The 13,748-nt window shown below is 31.8% G+C and overlaps 1 protein-coding gene and 1 pseudogene across 1 annotated transcript in view; both read left to right on the top strand.

The window, feature by feature from the left end:
- Positions 1 to 13,748, top strand: part of BRWD3 (bromodomain and WD repeat domain containing 3) — a 122,214-nt gene that overhangs the window by 9,457 nt on the left and 99,009 nt on the right. The window contains exons 5-6 of the mRNA XM_016164899.2: positions 2,671 to 2,821; positions 4,191 to 4,289. Of these exons, the coding sequence (XP_016020385.1) occupies positions 2,671 to 2,821; positions 4,191 to 4,289 (250 nt within the window). The remainder of the gene's footprint in view (positions 1 to 2,670; positions 2,822 to 4,190; positions 4,290 to 13,748) is intronic.
- LOC118608615 lies at positions 13,059 to 13,177 on the top strand (annotated as a pseudogene).

Below are 13,748 nucleotides of genomic sequence, written 5' to 3'. Positions count from 1 at the left end.
TTCATTTAATATTACTAATAACATTAATATATTATTATATTCCTACTAATTCTAATATAGAACTTTTAAAAACTTAAAAAAAAGTAATTAATGAGGGTAGTTAAGAGTTCTTATGCCTAAAAAGATCACCTTGAAAAAATTGCAACTTTAATCAAAGCCAATGAATTAAAGTTAATGTTAACTATCACTTATAAGTCCTGAAGTTTGATTTATAAGGAACTATTATTGCAGAATTGTGCTAATATAGTCTGGAAGCTTGCTAATGTTTAAAAGAGAAGCCAACAGGTTCAGACTCAAAAGTCTTGCCATTGCCATTGTGTTGAAAGGATCTATTTCTCTAGTACTGCTTTAGAATAATTTTTTTGTTGATTTTAGAAGGATGGACTTTTTGAATGGGATCGCTTAGAAACTGAGCAATTTTCTATTTTATAGAGTGAAAATCAAACTCGTGACATTTACATAATAGTTTATAATACAGGTCTTCAAGGGGGAGTGTTTGGGAGTAGATGAGCTTTGTTTTAGTTGTTTAATTAATGATTATATGTTTTTAAGTTACTGCTGAGGAATTAATAAAAATTTTGCGTAACAGAAAACCAAACATCATTGTTTCTATAAAATGAAGTAGCCAGAAAGCTTAAGATGTCATTTCGATATAAATCTGACAGATTTTCTATAAGAGGGTAATTCTTAAAATTCATATTAAAGAACTCTCACCTTTTAAATTATATATCGCTTTATATATTGCAATTTCTAGAGTAGTTAGTTAGATTCTTGTAACAAGTGAATAACTCTTGAGATGGTATGGGATAAAGAAAAGGAAATTCATTTTAAAAAACAAGAAAATGTCATTAAAGACATCAGCTACCATTCTATGTAAAGCCTTAATATAGCAGTTACTTGATGAAAAAGTGATGGCAGATAATGGAAGCCTAGTTTATCCAAGACAGTGTTGGGGAGAAAGGCATAAGTTATTTTAGATGTTAATACGCAGTATTTTAAAACTTTTTTTTCTTTGAGATATATTTTTAGGGGTACTATGTTTGCATGTAGGCATAATGAAGAAATGCCCTAATGTGGAGAGAATGAATTACAAACTAGGATATCAGTGTCTAGATAACAAGAAATGATTTTTAGATTGAATCATCATCTGCTTTTACTTTAATATAACCTGTATATTTTACTAAAATGTAGTTCCATGTAGTTATTTGCTTAGAAAACAAAACCAGAGATGTGAGAAATACATGAAAGAATTTGTTTGATTCTTTGACTCAGTCAGAAGCTAAACCTTGTAGATGCAAATTTAAAATAATCAGGTTAAGTTGCATTTGTTCCTTAACATCGTGACATTTGCCCAGGCCCAGTTATTTTGGCAGATTGAATTTGTTTTTTTGCAGGGACTTACAATAATAATGGTAGGAAATAATTTTCAAAAATCACAATAGAATCAATTATTTCTAGAATTCTGAATACATGTTGGATTATAGATCTTTGACCTGTGTTTCCAAAAAGGCACCCTGATATGAGAATCTAAGATTTTTCCTTTATGAATTCATATGTTATTGCTTATAGATAGACTTTACTTTGATTTTATTCTTTCATTGATTCAGTGAACAAACATTTATTGAGAACGCATAATCTCTTCTCATGGTGATCATTAGGTATGACTTACAAAATTATGTTTTTGTATTTTATTGTTACTGATCTGGTGGGTAATATATTGGTGTGTGTCCAATATGATGGTAGACATGTACATATTTATGTTTATGTTTCTCTGTCTGTCCATCCATCCATCCATCCGTCCATCCATCTATAACTGTAGCACTTATAAAAATTGGAGTTGTAGCCAGGACCTTATGTCAAGATGAAAATATAGATGTTCATTTTACTCTAAGGATTTTTAATATTCTAGTTTTCTCTGTTTACTGTTTTAGTAATTAGGTATTTATGGAATACATCAGGGATTGAACATTAGCTTAGATAAAAAATGAAAAAAGTTTTGTTTCACTGTCTCAACCCTATCTACATATATTAACCATGTTCAGAAATTTACTTGTGTGTTTTAAAAAACATTAATGTTGCAATGAATTTTGAGTACACAACATAGTTGTTTAGAACATGGTATTTGGAAAACCATTAATTTGGTGCTCTTTTGGAAACTAGTTTTTTTTTTTTTAAGAAAAACAGTTCTACTTTATTAAGCAGGTATGTCTTGTTAATCCTAAGGGATTTAGATAAGAGTTTCCTGCAAGTAATACCTTTTGTTTTTATTCTTATGATTTCTATAGAATTTAGATCCTCTGATTCTTGATCAATTCATTACTACTAAATAAACAAGTACTAGTAGAGTTTTCCCATCATCTTTGTGCTGCTTTGATTTCAGGCATGCTTACTTTTGCTGTTTTCTAGCGCTTATTTCATAAGATTAACAGCCAAACAAATGGTTTAATCAAGGCAGTAAGAAAGCCATATCCTTTAATATTATATCATTTAAATATGCTCAATTTTTATAGCTCTTTCTTAAATTTGGTTGATGTATTAAATATTTAAAATGTTATTTTGCTGATTCCTTATTTTTAAATTGTACTTTGCTGCATGATGGGACTGTTTGGTAATGGAGAAGATTAATGTTCTTAAACCAAGTTTGTTTCCTGTATTTATTTATGTTTTTAGGTGGCAGCCAATGCACACATTCCTCCAGACTACCTCCTTAAAATTTGTGAGCGGATTGGTCCCTTACTAGATAAGGAGATCCCTCAGAGTGTTCCTGGGGTACAGACATTATTGGGTGTTGGTCGGCAGTCTCTGTTACGAGATGCCAAAGGTAAGATTTTCACAGGTTTTAGAGGAAGGAGTGGGGAGCGGTGTATTTCTATGTTGAGTAAGGGCTCCCTTGATTTTCTAAATAGTAATTTTCTTCTAGTGTTTCTTATTTTGCCAATATTGTTTTTATTTTCTTAGTGTACAAGTAAAATTTAATAGGCCTAAAAGGAGCCCTTTTCTGTAAAACAGTGAATATCACAGAGACAAAAAATATAAAATCTGTGCATTCTTGTGGAATAGAGATCTCAAAAGATTGCTGCTCTGATTACTACAGTATAAATGCTTAAAATTTTTTTATTACATTTTAATGGTCTTAATCTTTGTGAGTCTCAATATTATCCTAATCACATAGAATATTTTAAAAACAAGTAAAAGAAAATTATGATATGTAAAATTTTTATAATTGAGAATATTTGAACAAAACTATTGACCCATCAGTGACTATTCAATAATAGTTTCTCGCCACCGTTTTTCAGTCTTTTACAGATTTTCCTCAAAGTTTTACATAGAACCCCAATATGTAAAATATATAAAATAATATTTTATGAACATAAAAATGTGAATTAAGCATTAAGGATATCACTTAGTGTGATAAATACATGAGGTCTAGCAACCAATTTATTTCTATGTTTTATTAGCATAATGCTTTAAAAAAATCCTAATTCACAAAAATAGTTAACATAAATGATACCAATGTTTAAACATCTTATTTTATAACTTAAGAAATTATTCAATTCTGTTAATTTGGAAGCTTTTAAGAGAGTAGTCAAATATTTTTGTTTCAAAATTGAATTATTAGGTATATTTCATATTTGCTTGAATCTTTAGACGTAAATATAAAAGGCAAAAAGCACAACTGTTTGTAGTTTGTTATCGGATATGCAGTGTTGTTACCCATTAGGGCACAACTGGCAGGCACTGCATAACATAAGCATGCACTAAGGATAAGTGTTTCTGAGTTTTATCTGGCATACTTATATGTAGTTGTATCTTGCTTAAATAGTTTTATATGAGTAGATGTGTATAAGCCTAAGTATCAAGAAGGACCAATGTAAACTTAAAACCGTGTTAATCCATGTCATATTTATATAAGATTCAAATATATGTATAATAAAAACTTTAGTTCTAGATCAGCCTAGAAATAAAATATCCTGATGATATATTAATGTATTGGTGTTTACCAGTCATGATATATGTAGTTTATAACGTGTAAACATATGCATGTTATTGTTCACTGTGGTTTTAGTAGTTAAAAAGATACTTCAACAAGTGAATTGAAAACAGACATTTGCCTCTGAGATACAGTTAAAAAATAAAAAAAACAAGAAGCTGTTCTGCTCCTTGACTAACTTTTGAATCTTTTTATATAGACTGTAAGAGTACACTATGGAATGGGTCTGCTTTTGCAGCTTTACATAGAGGCAGACCTCCAGAACTACCTGTAAATTATGTGAAACCTCCAAATGTGGGTGAGTAATGTTCATATGAGTTATAAACATATTCTTGATTTCTTTCTTCCTGAACTCATTATAAAGACAAAAAATAGGTATGAGAATTAAATTTGAAGTATAAACAAACTGCTTTCATTCTTGAGTTTTCATGTGGGCCCAGACATTTTAAAGCATTTTTACTTAAAACAAATAGAAACATGGTTTTGTAAAAGGTGAACTCAATTTCATTTCCTGCCTTCATATCTGCCTGTCATCCTCCTTTCTTTTTTTCTCTTTCCTTTCCTTTTCTTTCATTTCCTTTCCTTCCCTTTTCCTTTTCCTTTTTTTTTTTTTTTTGCTTTTCCTTTTCCTTTTCCTTTCCTTCCTTCTTAGCCAGGAACATTTTCTTTTTTATATGCTACAGGTGTTTTCAATGATGTGGATGCCTATTTATAAATCTATGCCCTGAGCTCAAAGACTTTTACAGGGATCTATGTAAAGATAGCTTTCAGAAGGAAACAAAAAAGTAAATTCTGCTTATATGTGCTTGCCAAACTTATAATAATGTTATAAATTTTATATCTTTATTAAAACAAAAAAAATCACCTTTCCCACTTCTAGTTTACTGAAATGCGCATGTCCCACTCAGATTATTTCTGGGACATCTCTGGCAACTACTATGAAGAAATACTAGTAGTGGTTCCCAAGGAGATCTAGCTGTGGAACCATTTTTATTGAAGTTAACTCTTAAAAATGTGCAGAACCAAGCAGCTAGATGAGTAACTGCCACTCTGCTTCCCTATTTTCTCACTCTTTTAAAAATTATTTTATATAATGCCTAGAGAATATGTCTTAAATTCAAATCAGAAAATAAGAACACTTCTTTTTTACAGGAAACTTATAGAACTTATTTACCCCAAGAAATTAAGTATATTTATGCTAGAAATAATTTTAAAAGGTACTTATACAAATTATTGATAAAGATTCATAAGGGTCATTAAGATAAATTAGATACTTTGATGTATATTGCTAACAATACTCTTCCATAGCCAGGATATTATTGGGAAAAGTAGACTACTGAATTGGGTCAAATTGGACATGGCATTTTAAACGTTTTCTCCCATTTTCAGAGGCAGTTTGTTTACATTCCAGAATTTTCCAGTATTCATTCATTTTTCCCTTAAGTATTTATTCATAATCTATTCACCGAATTTAATTGAGATAGCTTTTATTATTTATACATTTTTTATATTCAAAAGATGTATTTTTAGCCATAGTATCAACATTATTTGTAATGCTTTGTACTTCCTTCAGTGGTCGGATATGAAGTGCTGAAGAGCAGCCTCTAGTCTAGAGTATTAGGCTTTCCATGTTTTTTTTTCTTCTCTCTTTAACAGTTCTTTTAACTACTCATATGTATTCAAATTTCCGCTGGTTTTACATTCTAACTTAGATCACTTTGTTATTCTTATAGCAATTGCTAAGGAATTTTAATGTCCCTGGCATTGATGCTTTCACAATCTTAAATCTGCCATGTAATTTGGGGAGGAGCTGTTACAATTGAGATAACTCAGTCAAGATATATTACAGCTGTAATACAGTTGTGCCCCCTTATCCACAGGGGATATGTTCTAAGACACCCAGTGGATACCTGAAACTACAGATAGTATTGGACCCTATATAAATACTGTGTTTTTTCCTATATATACCTTTTCAATTAAAGAAAGATCTTTATGGTTTCTCTTTGGCATATCCAAATTGCCAGCATCACTACTCTTGTGCTTTAGGGCCATTATTAAATAAAATAAAGGTTACTTGAACACAAGCACTGTGATACCTCTACAGTCGATCTGATAACCAAGATAACTACTAAATGACTAAGGGATGGGGAGCGTATACAGTGTGAATACAGTGGACAAAGCAATGATTCACGATCCAGGCAGGATGAAGCAGGATGGCACGAGATTTTATCACACTGCTCAGAACAGTATGCAATTTAAAACTTATGAATCGTTTATTTCTGGAATTTTCCATTCAGTATTTTCAGACTGTGATTGACTATGAGTAACTGAAACTGTGGATAAGGGAAGATTACTGTATATACTAATCAGGATCCTAAGTGTAGGATATTTAGAAGGCAGAACCTGATAAAAACCCAGAAAAGTTGACTAGAAAAGTAAGCTAGAAGAATATGAAAGCTTTTTAAATTTTGATTTGAGACAGTTTTCTCATTGTGGGGTACATTCCCCAATTACTTTAAAATCAGTCAGTTCCATAATTTTCCAGTGTAAACAAGTATTAATCATGAAGGTAAATCTTAAAAGTTTTATCAAAGGCTCTTAGAACTTGAAAGAAATTTAATAATACTACTTCTGGATAAAAGGGTTCCTTGGTCATGTAAATGTAGAAAACACTGAGTTTAAAAAATATGGGGAAAAATGAATGTATGTAATTCTGCTAAGAGCCTTTCATATGTTTAAATGCATGTGAATCGCCTTATGGGGTGCATTTCCTAACCTGATAGTGGAAACCCTTTTCCCAGAATACCTGTAACATTCAGAAAGTTTTCTGGGAACAGATTTGAGAAACTAGGTTGTAAACCCCTATTTAGGGCAGAAAAACTAAAAGCCCAGAGAAGTATGTTGCTGGCATAAGTTACACTGCTTGCCTTCTAAGCAATTTATTTCTAAACCATTTCATGGTCAGATGACACCATACTTCCTTGGAATAACAGATTAACTCTTATAGAGCTCTAAAGTTTTAGCCACATTACTTTTACTTATCAAGTCAAGCATATTATGGCATAACTCACATAAAATAAATTCTCCTTTTTAAAGTATGTAGTTTAGTGAGTTTTGACATGTATACACTTGTATAACCAATACAGTAAAAATCTAGAACATTTGTATCACTCCCTAAATTTCCTTCATGCATTGCAATCAATTCCCTACCTATCCCTCAGCCTCCAGAAATCACTAATTGCTCTGTCACTGCACTTTTGCCTTTTTTAAAATGTCATCTAAATGAAATTATTCAGTATATAGGCTTTTGTGTCTGTCTGATTATGCTTAGACTTAATGATTTTTTGATTCATGCATGACATTTCCCATATCATATTTTAAAGGAATTTTTATATTTTATAAATATTCATTTTTATTACCAAGTAGTATTCCATTATATGGCTATATCACAATCTGCTTGTCCATTCATCAATTGATAGACATTTGGGTTGTTCCAGATACAGGCTTTTATAAATAAAGCTGCTGTAAACATTCTTGTTTAGGTCTTTGCATGAACATCTGTTTTCATTTCTCTTGAGTAAATATGTAGTGGGATTGTTGGATCATATGGTAAATGCAAATTTAACTTTTTAAGAAACTGCAAAATTGTTTCAAAAATGGCTATCTCATTTTGTATTCCCACTTGCAATGTGTAATATTAGAATGAACTTCTCAGTTTCTATAAAAAAAGAGACCAGGATTTTGCTTGAGATTACATTGAATCTGCAGATCAATTTGGGGGAGAATTAGCTTCTTAACAACAATGAGCCTTCCAAATTAGAAACATCATATAATTATTTCAATTTCGTTTTTTGTTGATTGTAAATAGAAATGGGTTGTTTTGTTATTTTGTTTTTCTATATCGACCTTGCTAAATTCACTAACAAGATCTAGAAGTGTGTTTTTTTGTTTGTTTTTTTTGTTTGTTTTTTGAGATTCTTGGATATTCTTTACATAGATGGTCATGTGGTCTGCAAATAAAGATGAGATTACTTTTTTCTTTCTAATCTTATTTGCCTTGTGCTTTTTCTTGTACTATTGAAGTGCTAGTGCCTCAAGTACAATGGTGAATTGAAGTGGTGAGACTGGACATCCTTGACTTGTTCCTGATCATAGGGGGAAAGCAATCTTTCACCATTAAGGTGTCCTTTATCAGTTTGAGGATGTTTCCTTTTATTCCTACTCTGCATGAATTTTTAACATAAATAGATATGTCCCACTTATTTATTTTATCCAGTGTATTTGGAATTATACCAGTTATTTCTTGGAGCTCATTTTAACTGTATTTTATGTAGAATAGTGCTACATAAAACTTTTTTGCAATAATGGAGATGTTCCATCTTATGATATCCAAAACAGTAGCCACTAGCCACATGTAGTTATTGTATCTAAGGAATTAAATTTTAAATTTTTGAAAGTTTGAATAATTTGATATTCAATAACTACGTATAGCCAATGGCTACCATATTGCACAGTGCAGATCTAGTACAATACAGTAATCAGTAAGCAGCTCTCTGGATTGCTGTATAAATTGGTAATAGTATATTTACTAGTGATTTATTTTACAAATTTAACTTCGAGTGTTTCCAATTTTGTACTTAGAAAACTACCTTTAGATTTTCCTATTTTGATTTTAGTAACTCATTTTAAAGATTATGTCGTGCCACTTCCTTCCAATGAAAATTTTACAATCGTCTTTGACCGAAAGCAATAAAAGTCTGACCTTTTCTGGACTGTCTGCTATATTGGATTGTTTATTCAAATGTTCCCATCCTTTATACAGTTAATCAACAGTGATATTTAGTAATCTAATGAAATGGAGGTGAGGGAGCATGGGGATGGAATTTGAGAGTCAGTTCCCAGATTCCATTCTCCAGACTAACTACTGTAATACTTTAAGTATATGTGTACTTAAAAATACCAAGGTCGAATTTCCAAATTCCTATAGGACAAGAGCAAAGATGCCTATTATGTTATTACAGGTCTAAGCTCCAGTCACGCCATTTCATTAGCTGTATGCTTGACTAATCAAATTGGTTTTCCTTGTGCCAAAATTAAATTAGAAGAAGAAAATTGAACTAAATTCAAAACAGTATTAATACCTAATGCCACTCAAAGAAATCCTGGGGCATATGTAATTAATATTAGTAGTATTGTTTGAGATCTTGCAGTATTATCACTTTTTGCTATTTCTTTACCCCTTTAAATATTAGTATTTATTTTGGAAACTTCATAATAGTTACACTAAAATTTGCAATAAAATTTCACACAAACACTACTCTGCTGCTGAGCTAGCTTGTCATTACAGAAGTAATTTTAAAAGTCTGTTTCATGTCTGAAATGAATACTTGGAATAACTAGTATTGTAGTTATTATTATCTGTCATGATAAAAGTTTCAGAAAAATTCCTAACTATAGTCTAAATAATTTTCATAAAGTTATCTATAGAAATGGCAGCAGGATAGCTTATTCATTTTAGTTTGAGATTGACATTATTCCCAAGGAACAAATGTACATGCTTATTTTTCTAAACGAAGTCAAAGGCACAATGTGATAAGACTATTTTTAAACCTTTTTTGTCCTTTATCTTCAGTGTAATTGACATATAGCAGTGTCCTGTAATTTACATTATAGGTCTGTAGTTTATACTGTTTACAGCTTAGGAGGCTTGCATTACCTCTATAGTCCGCTTAATATTTATATGTTGCCATACCTTCCATTTAGCATTGATTGGCTCTTGACTTATTGGCCATTGTATAGTTATATTTTACAATTAAAGCCAGAATTCACTTGCAGGTGGGAAACCTGCCTCTTGTTAATATGTAAATATAAATTGAAAGAAAGTAATCTAATTTAAACTTTTTATTTGTTTGAGGTGACTGAGTTTTTGCCAGGAATATTTGTCATCCTCTCTCTCTAATTTAATGTAGTTCTTATCTCTTGCCCATGGATAACAGTTTTGCTAGGGCTTGCTTTTTGTTTTCTGCTTCCCTCCACTTAACGCCTTCTTCCTTTTTGTACTCACACAATTGTGCACAAAACAAGTTGCTTCTAAAGTCATGATTTGGAGAGGAGCAAAGGATTCTTGTTACACCTGCAAATAATTAGAAATGGAATATAAACTCAGAATCTTTTGTATGTGCTACATTGTGAGTGCTCACTAAATATTAAATGAATGGAAGTGCTATAATTGCTGCCACATGGAAACTGAAGCATCTCTTTTAAAGGTATTTATGTGGTTTCATACCGCTCATGAGTTTCTAGCTCCTTGTATCCATTTCTGGAATCAATATTGTATTAATATCGGAATTAATAATTTTAGTTTTCTTAATTCGAAAGAAAACAGATCTTATTATATCATATAAAATATAATGAAGAATTTCTCATTTAATCTTATTATGAACATTTTTTTCTTTTCTCATTATTCTTTATTACCTTAGCTTTTGTTTTCAACTTATACCAAAGTATTTTAAAAGAATTGTAGTATTCTATACATTGTACTCTGTACCTTATAGAAATAGAAGTTTATATTTACAGTTCACAAAAGGAAGCTGTAAAACAGTTCCAGATTTATTTAGTTGGAGGAAAAGGCAATTTAAAATGTCTGTTTATAATAGCTAAAACAGGTTAAATGGTTTGGAAGAAAATAGTAAAATAAAGATTTAAGATATTCTCAAATTATATTAAGTGAACTTTGCTGAAAGGCTGAATGGAATTAGAAGTATTGTGGGTTCTTTTTGCTGTATCTCACTTAGAATTATCCTAGATGTAAGACATTTAGTAACCATGAATATCAATAGTCTGTAGGGCTTTTTTTTTGCAGTGATAGACTTTTATTATTATTTTTTAATTAAGCTTATTGGGGTAACATTGTTTAATACAATTATATAATTTTCAGATGTACATTATAATTTAACATCTGTATTCTATTGTGTGTTTACCGCCCAAAATCCAGTTTCTTTTAGCTACCATATATTTGATCCACTTTACCCACTTCACCCTCCCCCATCCCCCTATACTTGACTCCCTATAACCGTCTACATACCATTTCTCCCCCACCCCCTAACCTCTGATAACAACTAGTCTATAGTCCATGTCCATGAGTCTCTGTTAGTTTGTCCTGTTCCTCTGTTGCTTTTAGGTTTATATCCCACATACAAATGATATCATGTAATTTTCAACTTTTTCTGTCTGGCTTATTTTGCTTAGTATGATTATCTCAAGTTCCATCCATGTTGTCACAAATGGCTGTATTTCATCTCTTCTTATGGCTCAGTAATATTCCATTGAATATATGTACCACCACTCCTTTACCCAGTCATCTGTTGTAGGATACTTTGGTTGCTTCCATGTCCTGGCCACTGTGAATAATGCTGCTGTGAACATCAGTGTGCAAATATCTTTATGGATATGATTTTTTTCAAGCCTTTGGGGTAAATACTCAATAGAGGGATTGCTGGATCATATGATAGATCAATGCTTAGTTTATTGAGGAACCTCCATACTGATTTCCATAGTGGCTGTACCAATTTTCAGTCCTACCAGCAGTGTATGAGGGTTCCTTTTTCTCTGCCTCCTCTCCAACATTTGTTATTACTTGTTCTGTTGATTATAGCTATTCTAACAGGTGTAAGATGGTATCTCATTGTGGTTTTGATTTGCATTCCCCAATAGCTAGTGATGTTGAGCATCTTTTCATTTGTTTGTTGGCCATTTGTGTGTCCTCTAGAGAGAAGTGTCTGTTCAGATCTTCTGCCCATTTCTTGATTGGATCATTTGTTTTTAGTTGTTATTGAGTCGTGTGACTCCTTTGTATATTTTGGATATTAGGCTCTTATCAGAGATGTTGCTTGCAAATATATTTTCCCATTCTGATGGTTGTCTCTTTACCTTGTTGACAATTTCTTTTGCTGAGCAGAAGCTTTTTAGTTTGAAGCAGTCCCTCCCATTCATTCATTTTCGCTTTTACTTCCCTTGCCTTTGAGGTCAAGTTGATGAAATTCTCTTTAAGTCCAAGGTCCTTGAGTTTATTTCCTGTGTTTTCTTCTATGCATTTTATTGTTTCAGGTCTTATATTCAGGTCTTTAATCTATTTTGAGTTAATTTTGGTGTGTGGTGTGCCCCTGGGATGAAGCCCACTTGATCATGATGTATAATCTTTTTAATATGTTGCTGTATTTGGTTGGCTAGTATCTTATTTAGGATTTTTGCATTTGTGTTCATGAGAGATATTGGTCTGTAGTTTTCATTTTTTGAGTTATCTTTGCCAGGTTTCGGTATCAAGGTAATATTGGCCTCATAAAATGAGTTGGGAAGTATTCCCTCCTCTTCAATTTTTTGGAAGCGTTTGAGGAGAATAGGTATTAAATCTTCTGTGACTTTTTGGTAGAATTCACTGGTGAAGCCATCTGGTCCTGGACTTTTGCTTTTTGGCAGATTTTTGCCTGTAGGACTTAAATAATGTTATTTAAATTGGACTGGGGATGGGCGTTATGAGGTGGTAATGGCATCAGCCTTATATACAATAAAAAATGTTGCTTTGTGTGGTTAAGATTTCAGAGACATACTTTGATCCATAGTAGCATCAAATCTATGAAAGGGATAATTCTGTTGTCTTGTGCTTTTACTATAGATTTCAAGTTTTACTAGAATTTGTTTTTGTTCTTAGCTTCTTTCAAGACTTTATATTAATTTGTTTAGTCGTTACACCTTTGTTGGAAAACCCTAAATCAAGCTTCACACAGAAAGCACTACTAATCATTTTAAATCTAAAATTGACATTGAATTTCATAAGTCACTTTCACTACTGTTCTTGACAGTGTTTTTTAGTCTGTTTTTGTCCTGTCTACTTATAGAAGCTGATATTGTTTAACTATATTTTAACCAATCAGAAGGTTGCATATATGCTATTATTGTATTTTCCAATTTAAAGAAATACAAGCTGTAAATATTGACCAAGTGACATTTTTATAAAAGAGAAAAGAATAATTCAAGATTATTTTAGCCCTCTTTAAATAAAGCTTGTTTCGTCTCGGGCCATGCCATCCTGAACAAGTCCAGTCTCGTCTGATCTTGGAAGCTAAGCAGGATTTGGCCTGGTTAGTACTTGGATGGGAGATCACCTAGGAGGACCAGGTGCTGTAGGCATAAAAAATAAAAAGTGAGGGATTGTAAGCTGACAAGGTCCTTGCAATCTGTGAAATAAACCATGGGTTGCCTCGCTTAAAAAATAAATAAAAAAAATTTAAAAAAGAAAATAAAAATAAATACAGCTTGTTTTCCTGAAAATCTTTGTACTTGAAGAAGAGATTGATGGTGATGGGTGTGGTGTAAAAAGCCTGATCTGTGAACAATATCCTTTCTCCCTTGTGTATATAAAGCCTAAAACTTATTTAGTTAGCAATTATTGGCTAAGTCTGGTACTGGTTTTGACTCAATCTTAAGCTCCTGCTAAAAACACCCCTCTTCCTGCTTCATCTTCCACCTCACCCCCACATTCCTGAGGTCTATTTTTGAGGTAGATATGCAGCTACTCTTTCTTAGAAGTTGAAAACTTTGATTTATTATTTTGAAGTTATTTTTGTGGATTTTAAAATATTTCTTCTTGATCCTGTAGGCATCTTGTTAGAACATGATTTTAGTAATAATGTCCTTTGTACTTTATTCCTTTCAGAAGTCTGGCCTAGCAAAGTTGGGTTGAGGTTATTCTTTAAAATAG

This window comes from Rousettus aegyptiacus, unplaced genomic scaffold (genome assembly GCF_014176215.1).
Source record: "Rousettus aegyptiacus isolate mRouAeg1 unplaced genomic scaffold, mRouAeg1.p scaffold_m13_p_9, whole genome shotgun sequence".
NCBI classification, from domain to species: domain Eukaryota; kingdom Metazoa; phylum Chordata; class Mammalia; order Chiroptera; family Pteropodidae; genus Rousettus; species Rousettus aegyptiacus.
The sequence above is the reverse complement of the archived record's forward strand: the minus strand, read 5'-3'. Positions and strand labels throughout refer to the sequence as shown.